This window comes from Centrocercus urophasianus, unplaced genomic scaffold (genome assembly GCF_019232065.1).
Source record: "Centrocercus urophasianus isolate 14NV4802_14NV808 unplaced genomic scaffold, USGS_Curo_1.0 seq_12, whole genome shotgun sequence".
NCBI lineage: Eukaryota > Metazoa > Chordata > Aves > Galliformes > Phasianidae > Centrocercus > Centrocercus urophasianus.
In genome coordinates, this window is record NW_024884364.1 from 2,997,230 (window position 1) to 3,012,331 (window position 15,102).

Consider the following 15,102-nt stretch of genomic DNA (forward strand, 5'->3'; position numbering starts at 1 on the left):
TGATAGCAACATTACAGCATTTCTATTTAGGCGGTGCTGCAAAGCTTTCTCCTTGGTAATTACACACTTGCAAAAGCAGATTTTTGACATTTTATGTTGTAGCATTGGGAAATAAACCTAAGTTACGACCCAACGCCCGGCAAAAACACCGCTTTAAAACGTAAAAAACCTATTAATAATCCGCAGCGCTCCATCACCGCCCGTCCTGCGGCTCCGCCCACAAACTGCCTCTCCGGGCTGCGCATGCGTACTCCGCACGAGCACCACACTAGGACGCATGCGCCGACGTTTCCGCACTTCAGGCCCTATCCACCCCCGCCCCTTCCCGCCTTCGCCATGGCGACACCGGGCGGCGTGATCCGGGCCCTGCACCGCGGGACCCTCGCACAGGTAACGACCTGCCGTTCTGCCGCATCCTGCGCCGCGCGGGACATTCGCGGCCTCTCAGGCTGTGAGCTCGCAGCGCAGACCATCTGCCGCCTGCCCAGGCTGCGGCCGGCCCTCCCTGTTGCCGCCTGTGCGCATGCGCGGGGGCGGATGGGCGGTGCGGCGCCTTCCGGCAGCCCGCCTCCAGCCGGTTGCTCTGGAGCGTTTGGGTCGCTACGGGGCCAGGAGCCCAGGGATGCGGGATTTAGATTTAGATGTAAGGAAAAAGCTTTTCACAATAGGTGTGGTGAGGCACAGGGATGGGTTGGTCAGAGAGGTGATGGATGTCCCGTCGTTGGAGTTATTCAGGGTTGGGCTGTACTCTGAGCAATGTGATGTAGCCATAGGTGTCCCCGTTTATTGCAGGGGACTTAGACGAGGTGATCCTTAAAGGCCCCTTCCAGTTCATGTGATTCTATGACTGTGCTTAAATTGTTTCATGTGTTTTGAGTGTAACCATAAGGAATTTTCTTCATCCTCCTGTACTGACTTGGTATATAAGAGTTACTGATTTATCTGGGAAAGGAGCAATCAATTGCACTGATTGCATTTGGAGAGATTCCCAAAGCAATCATCCAGGTATACAGGAAAGCACCCAATCAGCATGTAATTTGGAGTCATCCTCCTTCACAAAGTTTGCTTTCTGTGAATTATTTGCTTTAGCAGTCTGATTCTTTATACAGCTTGACATCTGACATGCCAGTGAGTGGAAGAATTAATGTATTAATTAATATTGCAGGACAAGGGGAAATGGTTTTCACAGAATCATAGAATTGTAGGGGTTGGAAGGGACCTCCAGAGATCATCGAGTCCAACCCCCCTGCCAAAGCAGGTTCCCTACACCAGGTCACACAGGTAGGTATCCAGGCAGGTCTTGAACATCTCCAGGGAAGGAGACTCCACCACCTCCCTGGGCAGCCTGTTCCAGTGCTCTGTCACCTCACTGTAAAGAAGTTCTTGTGCACATTTGTGCAGAACTTCCGATGCTGCAGTTTCCAGCCGTTTCCCCTTGTCCTGTTTCCACTCACCACTGAAAAGAGTCCGGCCTCGCCATTCTGCCCCCCACACCTTAGATATTTATAGACCTGGATCAGGTCCCCTCTCAGTCTTCTTTTCTCAAGGCTAAACAGACCCAGTTCACTTAGCCCTTTCTTCATAGGGGAGATGCTCCAGGCCCTTCACCATCTCTGTGGCCTGGACTCTTTCCAAGAGATCCTTGTCTTTTTTGTACTGGGGAGCCCAGAACTGGACGCAGTACTCCAGATGAGGCCTTACCAGGGCAGAGTAGAGGGGGAGGATCACCTCCCTCAACCTGCTGGTCAAGCTCTTTAATGCATCCCAGGATGCCATTGGCCCTCTTGGCCACAAGGGCACACTGCTGGCTCATGGCCAGCCTGTTGCCCACCAGGACACCCAGGTCCCTCTCTGCAGTCCTCCTCTCCAGCAGGTCGTCCCCCAACCCGTACCGGTGCATGCAATTCTTCCTCCCCAGATGCAAGACTCTACATTTGCTTTTGTTAAACCTCATATGGTTTCTTACTACCCAGCTCTCCAGCCTGTCCAGGTCTCGTTTTAAATTGAGGGAGGGGAGATTTAGGTTGAATGTCAGGGGGAAATTCTTTACAGAGTGGTGAGGTGCTGAAACAGGCTGCCCAGAGATGTTGTGGATGCCCTGTCCCTGGAGGTGTTCAAGGCCAGGTTGGATGGGACCCTGGACAGCCTGGTCTAGTATTAAATGGGGAGGTTGGTGGCCCTGCCTGTGGCAGGGCGGTTGGAGCTTCATGATCCTCGAGGTCCCTTTCAACCCTGTGATTCTGTGATTAAAATAATCTCATGCGGATAATACTAATGTTGCCTCATCTCAGGGAATATTTGTTTTCTCTATCTGGACACTTGCCTTTTTCATGAAAATCACCATCCACATCCTGACTGATATTCTATGTTTCTGAAATGGAACACTTCATCTAGAATAGGTGTCAGGGCAGATGCATTTCAGGTTGCTTGTGAGGAGAAGTAGGAAAAGTGGAAGATGAAATATGACTTTCATTTTCTCATTGTTGATGTCTCTGTGACCTTGCAGAAACTCTGTCTATTTCTCTCAGTCATAAAATTGTAATTCTGAAAACTTCAAGTGAAAAACATAGTAATACACAAAAAAGTTGTGTATATTTTGGTAAGTCTGAGTAAACTACAAGTTGCAGGGATGTATGAATGATTTCAGAACTAGGAATTTAAAGGTGATATTTTAAAAATGAGAGCACATTTCAGTTGCTTATCAGCACAGTTAATGGCATGTAAATGCCTTTGACTGCTCTGTCTTATAGGAGTATTTTATTTTATTTTTACTCCTATTTTATAGAGTAGTCTGAGGAGGCAGAATGGGATGGAAAGGAGAACCTGTTATCCCATAGAAAACTTTCATAAGTAGTATTTCACTTAGTAACTGGAGGCTTCTTATGATTTACTGGAGGTTAGTATGGGTGAGAAATAAGGTTTTCACGTATATTTTAGATTTTTGTTGTTTCAAAAATAGTTTATGTATAAGACTACTCTGAAGTCTTGATGTGGGATACTCAATAAGCTTGTTAGCTGTTTCCATTCCTTTAGGTGTTTTGATTTTATGTAAATCTTCCTAGCTTTGTAACACTTCAAGTTTTGAATACAGTGTCCCTGTAATTTGCCGAAGCAAGCACATGCAGATCTTGCAAAGGTGCTTCAAATGTCTCCTCATTTTTAGAATAGGAAACTCCAAAATAGTAAAAAGGCTTGTATGTCTTTCCAACTACTGCTGGTAGCTCTTTGGGATTCACTCGGTATCCTAGCAGATAACCTCTCCTGCTGTCATTCCTTTAGCAAAGGCTTCTACATAATAGACAGGTGTGCTCAGAGCAGACTTGGCTTTGTGGTAGCTATTCTCTCTGACTTGAATTTCTTCTGTTGCTCTAAGGAGCTCATCAGGATTTTTATCACCTGTTTACTGTTATCTAATTTACATGTGGTCAGTATGTGAGAATGTACTTCCTTCGTATTATCAATTAAATCTTTTAATTTAAAAGCCAAGAAGCTCGAAGTTAGTGTTGTATTGCTGTTTGTCCCCAGACTCTCCCTCAAACAGCAGTGGAACTTTAAATTGTTATTCTGTTTTCAAATTTGCAAGTCCAATATGCTCTGGGCTTTTGTCATTTTCCTCTCACTATAAGTGCCCTCTTATGGCTATCTGGAATGAATTGCACTCTATTATGAAGAAAGAAAAACTGTCCTCTTAATTTATGCTCTTCCTATTGCCAGACTTCGTGTAGTTCAACTATTGACAGCTTGGAATGCGTCATATATCTGCTGTGTGCTAATGAAGAATATTCAAATTTGAAGCTGGAAATGCATTTGTCCTCAAATTTCAGCAGTATGTACTTATTGTCGCCCTTAAAGATTTGATGTTTTAAGCATTTGGCAGTCCTGTCATGGTTATTAGAAAATACAATTTCTGTGATTTCAGCTGTGTTTCACTGGAGTGTGCAGTCCAGCAGGCTAGGTTTTTCTGGCTGTGGAAAAATTTCTCTACCTAGTGTTCTATGTATTTCTGCTACACAGCTAGAATATGCAACTAATATATGTACCTAAGAAGAAAATACCATTTGTTGAAAAGATTAATTATATTTTGAGTATCTTGAGTTCTGAGACCTTCTTTTCAAATTCCTTGATTTATTCTTCATCAATAGGAGATCTTTTCATCAAATTTGTTTCTTTGATGAGGTGCTCTTAAAAACAGTGACTAATAGGTACATCAAGGAATTACAGATAAAATTCTTAGAAATCCAAATAAACTGTCAGTAGGAAAATTTAATGTAAGGTATGTCAGTCAGGTGTTGGTGTATGACCAGATAGCACGTGAATTAGCAGAGATCCAGTGCTGTCAGCATTGCTCTAGTTGTTGCTATCAGTGTAAGTGTATATGGGTACCAATGAAAATATCTGTGAATGTGGTAAACATATGAACTGTTTGTGTGTTTACAGTAAATGGGAAGAAAATCTCGCTTGTCAGCATTACTACCAATGCCTGTGGCTAAGTGCCAAGCATTTTTGTACAGGTGTGAACTTAAGCTATTGAACAGCTGTCTCTTCCCTATACCCCACAGTGGCCTTCTAAATTAGTCAGAGATAAGTCCAGTAAACATTGTACATGACCCCTTCATATACTGGAGCCATTTGACATTTTGATCTACATTAATCTTGCTACAGAACGTCTTTGATACATCTAGTTTACTTCTGATGTTAACTCAGCAAAGTTGAAGATTTATATGGTCTTGCTTCTGATTATAGGTTCTCATACATCACTAGCTTGCATTCCAGGCTCACAGCTGGAATCACAGAATGGTTTGGATTGGAAATTACCTTAAGAGCCCATACAGTTCCACTCCCCTGCCACTCAAGGCACTCATCCAACCTGACCTTGAATGCCTTGGGAGTGGGACATCACACGATTCTCTAGGCAGCCTATTCCAGTGCCTCTCCACCCTCTAGTGAAACCTACTTTTAGATGTTATTTGCCTTCCTGAAGGTGTCAGGAGCTTTTGGCACCGTTTTTCTTTTCTAGTAGCAAGGCAGTCATCACTGCTAATGTTACTGTAAGAATATTGCAATACCTTTGTGACCTTTCATATTGAGAGCATCATTTAAAGTAAATAGAAACATTTTATTCTGCTGCTTTTTTTCCTATCCTGGTCTTCCTTCTTTTATAGGTAAGCTTTCCCTGGCCCTCACACATTCCTCTTACTATGGCAATATCATTACTGCTGAGTTTTATGCCTAATGTGTCTTGAGGCTAAAGTTGGACTCTTAGTCTGGCATGCTTTGCTGTTAACAAATCTATGTTTGCTGTTGTTTTTTGACTGTTTTTGAGCCTGCATGTTGTTCTCTTTTTTCCTGTAGTTATATTCTGGAGAATTACAAATTGATGTTAAGTAGAATACCTCCCAGGCTTCTTTTCTTCTTTTGTTATCTTAGAGACAGAGATGTTTGTCCTTTTTTGGTCTACTGATACTTTACTAGCCCTTTGTGAACCTCAGCAGTTCTGGCCATTATTCTTAGTAATTTAAGAAGAGAACTTCAGACTAGTTGCTGTGATGAAATATGATTCATTTTTTGATGAAGTGTTGTTCCTTCTTTATTCAGGCTGCCTGATCACGTCATTATTACTATACTGGTTGTGTTGATGATTGGTCATTTTTCGTATTTTTTTTTAATGAATATGATGGTGAAAAAGGCGTTGAAGATTTAAAAAAAAAAAAAAAAAAATGGAGACAACCACTAAAATGCCTTTTTTCAGATTGCAAATTTAATCTTTAACATTTTTATCTATAGTACAATATGGGTTATGGAGAAAGGCAGTAACTGAAATCACCACACGCTCCTTAAGGACCTAAAAAGTTGAATTTAAAACTGTAGTGGGGTAGAGCATAATTTTTATTATCATTCAGATTTTTTCTGAGCTAATTGTAAGGAAAGGAGAGGCTGGATGTTGTGTTGAGGGACATGGTTTAGTGGGAGCTATTGGGAATAGGTGAACAGTTGGACTGGATGAGCTTTTAGGTCTTTTCCAACCTTGGTGATTCTATGATTCTGTGATTCTATAAACTATTTCAAGGCGCTCCCATCTTGAATTTGTTGCTGTCACAGAGGGGTCACTCATCCATTGGGGAAATTAATCCCCAGATGCATGGAACAAGCTGTACTTGCACACAGGTTGCTGCAGCAGATCAGCTTCAGAACAGCCTTTGAAGAAGTCGTACTCAGGTTGATGGATGAGCAGAGGGTTGAAGTGCCCACTTTGGATTTGTGGTTGTGACAGTCCCTGGCATAGCATCTGTTTCTTCTGGAAGCCTGGAGGCAGCAAAGTGCTTTTGGCTCAGAAAAAGAGTAGTAAACACCTATGCTGTATGCTGGAGTCCAGTATGAGGATGTTCAGTATATTCTGATCTGTGGGATTTTTTGAAAGATCTAAGAGACCTGAGAAATGCCTTCCAAATAGGAGTAGCTTCTATGTGGATTCATGCACAGATGGGCATAGATATTTGAAGTTCAGGTCGTCCTGAAGCCACCTGCATTTAGCAACATGTTTAATCCAGAGGTTGAAACCTTTAGCATCTCCTATCCCGTTTGGAAAGGAAGTTTTTCCTAATCGCTAGTTTTAATTTTAGTCACTAGGTAAGTTGTACTGAATCTTCTAGGAAAGCTGACTTATCTTTCAGATAGTATTGGAGGTGTTCTGTATGCTAGAGCAAAACATTGAGGTTGCATGCTGTTTTCAGAGGCGAAAGGAAGTTAGTATGCAGTGAGCATTTACTGGGTCTTCACTGGATTTGAGAAAACTGAGGTTTCCACACAAAGCTATTAGGAATTCCTATTGTAGAGAGACTTCTCCTAATTTGCCTTGCTTAATGCTTTGTCTGTAGTAGATTTTTGGCTACTGTTACAGCTGCACAGGAGAGAGCCCCCCCAATGTAGACAAAAATGAAGGATCTTTGAGGAGTGAAGTGGCCCTATTCATTTCCAGAGTAGAGTTCTAACAACAAAGTCTGGCAAATGTAGAATGTTTTAGCAGGAAACAGCCCTTTATTCTTGTGTCTTGGCAGAGCTTGGGTTGAGTCCCACCATTCTTTTCCCCTCTGGCTCTTGCTTTGAGTCTCTTGTTGTTTTTTTTCTCTTGAGAGACTTCTGTTTTTATTAACTTGGTTTTGCAGAGTGGCTTTAATGAAAGATGCTACACTGGCAGTCCTGGATGTTGAAGTTGTGCATAAATTTTTCTGGTGTATATTGGATAAATGTTTTGTGAATTACACAGTCTGTGGTGGATCGCTTCTGTCTCTAGATCACAAAAAGGGGATCTTATTTTATTGCTATTTCTTTGGTGTATTGGATTTCCATTTATTAATAGGGCAAATGCTGTTCTAGACATTCAACAATTGCTTTTTCCATGACACAAATTGTGGTTTATCCTAGGACTCTAGGGTTAAATGAACAAATATTTTGTGGAGTGAACTCAAATTACGGCAGAATCAGAAGCTGAAGAAAACTCCAAAACATGAAGTCAGTTAAGTCACTTTAGATCATTGATTTTTTTATTTTATTTTATTTTATTTTATTTTATTTTATTTTTTGAGTTCTGCTAAGGTTGTAAGCAGTGAATTGAAATTGTTTTCTTTCTCATCATTTGAGCCATTGACTGTCACTAATTTTAACAATGCCATTCCTGGAGTCCCTAGCTCAGACAAATTGTGTAGGCACATTTTATCATTTTCTGTTGTATCAAGCAAATCCGTGCATCTGGTGGACACGCTTCAATGCAGTTTTGCCTCTGAAGTTATCCACCTTGAGCTTATGCTGCAGTTCTATCTGCAATGGGAAGGAGGAATGTGAGCCTTATACATGGTTCTACTAGAAATAAAATGTCTGTTTTTAACTTCTAACTTCAAGAGCTTTTTGAATTGTGGAAGCAAGCCCTAGCACAGCCTGGAGATGTCACAAGCAGTGCAGAGTTAAAGCTGACCTCATAGCTTCAGTGATGCCTGCATGATGCCTGAATAAAGAGTTAGCGTTACATGCAAGGACTGTTGAGAGAGGTTTCCTCATATTTTGTAGATTGCACACAGGTTATGTTATAATGAACTACAAGTATGATGATGATTTCTTTGTAACCAACCAGAAGAAAACTCAGTTATTCTCCATTTGTATTTAGATGGCACTTTCGTAATTGAACAAGTTAGAAATGTTTAATTGCCTTCTTTACAGATAAGGAGTTTGGAGCCATGCAGTACAGGTTAGAAGGTGACTTTAGAAGGTGACTTTAGTGCTTCTCACTGAGCTTTCAAGAAGGAGTAATCGCACCTAGCTGTGTGTCAGTTATTCAATTCCTGCATATAAAAAGTTCCCAAAGTTAGGTAGCGATGAGTTTCCATTTCTGAGGCTCAGAACTCCTGTATAACTCTTCTAATTCTCAGAAGATTCAGAAAAAAGAGTGAGATAAGATTGCATCTGTACTCCCACTGTGTCAGTTGGAGTATTAATATCTGATTCTGAACCCAATCAGTGCAGTGTTCTCACTATTGCTTCTGGTCACATACTGCCTGTGGCAATCAAACATTGTTATACCTTGGTTTTCGCAATGTTATCCTCACAGTCCAGATGCTTGACTGTTGATGTCACTTGGAATTTGAGTTTCTAGTATCTTCACAACTTCTCCTTTTGCCGGGTGTGTAGTTTGACATTTGCCATGTAGCTGTGCCTTGGAAGCAATATTTCAACATTTTCGTGTTAGACTCAGATTTCCAAGTGATTCACACAAGTATTTCTGATGCTTTTTTCATGCTTGTAGATACTCTAATATTTCTGACCTTTGGCAGCAAGATTGCTAACATGGCCTGGTTTGAGCTTATACAACAGCAGAAACAGTTCTTTCAGAGATTCTTCCTTAATCCTAGAAGGTCTCATGGGCATTCTCTTTTCTGCTTACCAGCATTGCTTTTTACATTACCATCAGCAAAGAATTACATGGAGTTACAAACTTCTGATGACAGAACCACATTATTCTATCCTTCCTAAATATAATCTTTTTATAGCCACATCAAAGTTCCTTTCAAAGGTGGTCTTTGACTTCTGCTTGAATTGGGTTATCCATTTACAAATATTTTTCTTGAAATCACATACTTGCCAAGATGTGGAAAGACTTTTAGTTAATAGGCATCCATAGGGTGCTTTCCTTTTGCATAGAAGAACAAAACAGTTTCAGACATTTCAAAGCCTCTTTGTTGCTTATGCAAGGGGAATGAAGGGTCCAGCCCTCTGAATTCCTAACCGAATCTCATTTTGCATCTCTGCTGGCAACAAATTAGCCCATGTAATTGCTACCACCAAGAATGCATATGCTTTCTGCTCTCTATACATGTATACCGTTGTTTTCTTTGCTCTGTTTTAAGAATATACCTACATTTGACGTCTTTGTGGAGTTAAAGCAATGTCAGCGCTTTGCGTATTCATCGAGCATTAAGCCAGGTCAGAACAACCAAAGGTGGCATCTCTCTTCAGAGCATCTTTTTTGTGATTGGCCATGAAATGTTGGTTGTAAGTCTGTAGTAGACGCATACAAGAACTCAAAGAAGAATGGACAGCTTCAGTACAAGCAGTCTACTTCATACGAAGAGTACATTTGAATTGGAGAGTTGGCAATTTGTCTGGTTTGCTATCGGCAAGCTTGAGCAGTAAAGTTTAAGTCAGTGGTGGAGATCACATCTTTAAAACAAAGGAGTGTCACACAGAGCTAGGGATCTTTTCACTTGATGTTTCTGGGCTCATGGTGCATCACAAGCTGGATTGTGACTATTGTATGCCACAGCATGGATGGCGTGTGCTGCAGCTATTCTAATCTCAAAGGCTATGTTATGCAAACTTCTGTGTGCTATTGTACTGTTACAAGTCTTTATTTGCATTGCTTTTGTTTCACATTCTTTAAATGGTTCATGACCAAGGGCAGACTGTTTTTTAAACAGCATTTGGTTGTACTAGTGACAAAAAATGCTAGTGCATGTTGGATATCAGTCCTTCAAGAACTTCTTCTCTTGTAAGCAAAGAATATGCTCTATATACCGAAATTTTCAGCAGTTCTAAATTTGATAGATGCTTGCCTGCTTGTTCAAGCATAGGCAGTAGAAATCCAGACACTGTGTGCATCCTATCTTCAATCCAAACTTAAATTCCTTAGGAAGAGAATACAGCTTCAACTGAGCATTTAATCTCAGGGATCAGTGTTAGGATCTTAGCTGAAGCATCCGGATGAGCTTCTGTGTTCCTGGCACGGGAATGTGCTTTGGCTGCATGCTCTTCGAGGGCAAAACCTGAGAATGAACGAACCTCCCTGGTTTTGTTCTCCTTGTCCATTCTTCATTTCTTGTTTGTCTTTTCTGTGGAAACAGCCAAACTTGGTGATTTTTGGACCAAGCTCCAGCGATTAAAATCAGTTTAAATGAAGTCTCGGAATACTACCTTTCTCACTTAAGAAAAGTTCTTTATTTAAAAGCTGTCAAAGTCCTTGGTAAAAGTGAACGTTAAGTCTAAAGTATTTAAATTGATAAAGTTCTCTTAAGCATAGGCAAGGAGGGCCATTTATGGCATTTTCTTTGTGCATTTGTGCACCATTATGGAACTGACTGAGACTCCCACTTTATAAGGCTGCTCAGTAGTTATCAAGCGATTTTAAAACTTTATTTTTCAGCCAGTGACCATAATGTGAAAGCTTTTAAACAGCTGTGTCAATTTTGGCCCCCATGTGGAATGAAGGCAACTTTTTGTGCTATAGGTTATCACCTAATAAAATAATGGAGAGGAAATCAGCAGCTCTTTGAGCTTCTAGGGCAATATTTTGAAGAAACATAGAAATTCCAAACAAAAAATATTTTTAAAAAAGCATCCCTCTAGTTGTAACTTTTTGTTTATATTTCATAGGGCAATCTTGGTAGCATGCAGACCCCTCATTCAAGCAAAGTATGTAAGAGATATAATAAACTCAATTTCAGCTGGAGGTCAGAGGAAGAAGAACAGTGATCAGATGTTTTTAAGCCATTTAGATACTACTGTGATCAAAAACATAAAACTTCTCAGTTTTCTCTGAGAGGGAAGCATTTAGTTATGGGGATCTTCTTTAGCTTTTTTCTTTTTAAGACTGCAGTGGTTTTTTATACTTAAAATGGCAGGTCAACATTTCGTACATCTAATAGCCTGTATTTATAAATACAGTATGACCTTACATTTTGATCATGATGCCTGTCTCTTGTGGCAAATCAAGTGCTAGCTCTTCACTGGTTATCAGTTTGATTCTATTAGAGCAATGCATATACAGGTATCTATTAGACTACAAGCTGTAAATGTTAACTGGTATTTGGCAGCTTTCAGCAATACACAGTGTTTTTTCAAAGCATTTCAGTGTTTAGCTGCTACTTGTGACAGGGCCTTAATTCTCAAATTTTGTTAAATATGAGTAGAAAGACTTAAAACTTAATTACCAGGATATTTAGCCTATCTAAGTGGAACTCCTTGCCTCCTTGGTCATCTAACTTTAACATTCACCATCCCTATATAAAATAACAGACTCGGAAGACTGGAAGAGACCCACGTAGAAATGATCTGCGCATTCTCCTATATCAAAATAAAAATGAGCTGCCCCTACATCTTTATCAACGTATCTCATGTAATATTGTCTTACAAAGATTTCACTAGTGCAGGCAGTCAGAACCTCTGTAAACACTCTTGTGAAATGTTTTCTTACCGTTGATATGTTTTCTTACTGTTGATAAAGACTTTTTTACATCTGGTCTGAATCATTCTTACTGCAACTTAAGCTCATTTTTTGTGATCCTATTAACCATGATCCCGAAAGCAATATGTTTAAGACTACGTATTTAAGGCTTGTTGAAGATCTTGTCTATCTTTGCTCTTCCTTCCATTGGACTAAACCTCAGTTCTTATAAGCTTTGCTCCTTAGTCTTATTTCTGAGGTCTCTCATTAGACTTGGTCACACTGTGGCCTTTTTTTATCACTCTTTCAAAATGTAGACTCAAATCTTGTTCCACTTGTCCAGCAGCTGAGAGTTAGAGACAGGTTCTGCACCAGAGGGTGGTAGGCATGGAACAAGCTGCCTGGGGCAGTGGGCCCGGCCCCGAGCTGTTGGAGTTCAAGGAGCATTTGGATACTGCACTCAGACATAGGGTCTGTGTTTTGCTGGTGCTCTGTGGAGCCAGGAGTTGGACTCGGTGATCCTTGTGGGTCCCTTCTAATTTGGGGTGTGCTATGAGTCTATATTGAATAAATGGTTTTAAGGCTGATAGGCCACTGCCTGTCGTAAACCATTTAAGCCAGTGTGCAGCTCTGTGCCTATCTGTTCAAACCAGACAGTGCACTCTAACTGTGCCCCTCCAGAGTCTGCCTCTACTTTAAACTGGTGCAGTGGAATGCTATCCTTCCAGTAGGAGAGTCGTAGGGCACAGCACCCAAAGAAATAGGACTCTAATCAAGCATTGTCTTTGCCACGGGAGACTTTGAGGGTGAGATTGGTTACAGCAGTTGGTGATGTAACCAACGTACACTGAGCCAAGTGTTCATAGACCTTTGCAGTTCTGCCAGTGACAAACTCCATTTCTCATCCTCAGACCTCTGTGGCCAGCTCTTCTGTTCTGTAGGCTCAGCATCCCCCAGCCAGAGTTTGTGTCACCTGCTCAACTCGGTGCTGGAGGAAAGGCTCTCTGAGTGCCCTGTGCCCAGGGGTACCTGCTGTGGAGCGGCGCTGTGCTGCGGGCAGTCAGTCCTTGTGTCTGCCGGTACAGCTGCTGCGAGCACGTTGAGCGGCACGTGGGGCTCATAAAGGCGAATGGGAGAATACGGCTGTGGGACGCAGCGTACCACATGAAAGGATCTCTTTGCTTAGTCATCTTTAACGAGGCAGCATGAGAGGGCAGCCTAAGCCCAGCACAGTTGTGCTGCAGTCTTTTGCTAGCCCTAGAGGGCAGAGTTAAATTTATGGAGTGGGGTTAGTATATGCTGTAAATGTTTCTCCATTAAATGTGTTTCTCATTTTAAATATAAATATTAAAATCTTACTTGTGTTTAAATATAAATACGTTTGACATTCATGAAAAGGGTACCAGGCAGTGCTCTTTAAATCTTAAATTTGTTTGGTTTCTGAGGGTGAGTTAATCCCTTCTTAGAAGATACTTATCTGAAAACTTGCCCTGGCATAAATATGTTTTCTTTCTGATTTAGTGTTAGCTCTTTAATCACTAATTTTAAGAATTAAGCATGATGAAATGGCATTTGTACCAGATGAATTTGATGTATTGCATTAAGAGATCGAGATAAATACGTTTTAACGGCTTCTGCACCACGCTTGTGGAGAAGTAATTGCTTAAGAGGCAATAAACAAAGAAAAGGTTGTAGTATGTAGAGGTTGTAAGGTTCCGTTTTTAATTTTTTTTCCTATCTTAATAACATTAACACTTAAATCGACCCAATTAGGTTTTAAAATATATGTTTTAGCTAGTAAAATCTGGCTCTTCTGGGTCCCCTGCTTTTTGCTGCCTAATAACTGGCTGTAGACAGGTTGTTGCTACTCCAAGGTTAGCAGGCCAGCATATCACTTCAGAAACAAGAGCTTTGAAGTTGTAAAGTATTAATGAGAGAAATAAAAAATCCTAGACAGATGCAAGAGTTGCAGTAGTTGGGAACTTGTGTCAGCCTAAGAATTTCTTTTGTCTCCAAGGCTGAGGCAAGCTTTTCATTTTTGTTTTTTCTTCCTCCCTTTTTAATTCCTGTTGGGAGGATCTTCATGTTTGAAATTTCCAAATACCTAATTTGTGTGTTTAACTCAAGTCTGTGTTTACTTAATACTGCTCTTTCTTCCTTCTGACTTTCACGTTTGCTTTTCCTCTGCCAACTTTGAACTTGCTGCAGCTCAGGAGAATGAGAGCTAAATGAACCGCCGCAGATAAAACTGTAACGAGAAGAGCAACGTCTGCGAATGATCCTTTGCTGTTTCCTGAGTCGTTCCAGCCTCATTAATCAGTGCTCGCACTGAGGCGGCTGTGCGGTGTGTTATGTCGCCGGCACAGCAGCTTCTCCGTCCCTTTCCCCCACCCCCTGCGTGCCAACACAGTGGGGAAAACTAGAGAGGGAAGCCATCAATCTTGCCTGTCGTTCGTGTCAGCAGTGATTCTCCTCTCAACTTCCTGTTCTTGCCGTCCTGCCCACCACCTGTGTTTAGAATTAGCTCCGATGCTGTGGGCTGCGCTTGGCTCTTCACCTGTTCCGCCCCGACGGCATGGCTATCAAAATAAAGCAGGGGGCTAAATGCTATAGCATGTGAATGGACACCATTCACAGCAGGGTGGGTTGCAGAGGGATTTCTGCTGCAGCTGTTGTTGTATTACAGCTATTGTAATGCTGCCATTGTCTTCTGTGGTAGTGAAGTTTATAGGTTTGAAATCTCTTGCTGCTTCTTCAGTCCAAAGGTGAGCATGTGAGCAAAACTTTTTTTTTTTAAATTAAACTAAATGGAAAATATTTGTTAAATACGTTACATAGCTGCAGAGGTGTATCTCCCAACAGTTGGCTTCTTGGGTTAGAATTATGAATATAGACTAAAGAAATCAATTACTTAGAAGCTTTGTCCTTACCTTCAGTTACCTAGGGGATACAATTAGCAGAAGATTCTTGAAGAGTTGATTTGTATCCCTCTATATCTGGCCAGTGGGAGGTCTTGAAAATGTCCATCTCCCCCCTCACTGAGTACCAGTAGACTGAAAAGCTGAGATGTATTGCCTCCATTGTTCTAGGTTGGAATCAATGTCATAATCTTATGGTCTGTTGCATTCCCCTATCCTGAATGAAAAGGAAAAAGCAGTCCTATCAGCAGCTTTCTCCTATCTCCTTGAATGGATGCTAGCTTTTTCAGTTTTTAAAAATAAGCAAAAGATGAAAGTAGCATGAGCTTTCCTTATCATTTAGCTGTATACTCATCTGATGTCATTTCAAGTGTGTGATGGCAATATTTATGCGGAGTTATAAAGAAACGGGTTTTAATCTCTATGAATGCTTTTACTTTATTTTATTGCATAACTCCTTTGAGAAACAGATGAACT

At 41.1% G+C, this 15,102-nt stretch overlaps 1 protein-coding gene across 1 annotated transcript in view; it reads left to right on the forward strand.

Moving 5' to 3' along the window:
• The first annotated feature begins 270 nt into the window (after nucleotides 1–270).
• Nucleotides 271–15,102, forward strand: part of WARS2 (tryptophanyl tRNA synthetase 2, mitochondrial) — a 49,348-nt gene continuing 34,516 nt past the window's right edge. The window contains exon 1 of the mRNA XM_042810187.1: nucleotides 271–390. Within this exon, the coding sequence (XP_042666121.1) occupies nucleotides 337–390 (54 nt within the window). The 5' untranslated portion in view covers nucleotides 271–336. The remainder of the gene's footprint in view (nucleotides 391–15,102) is intronic.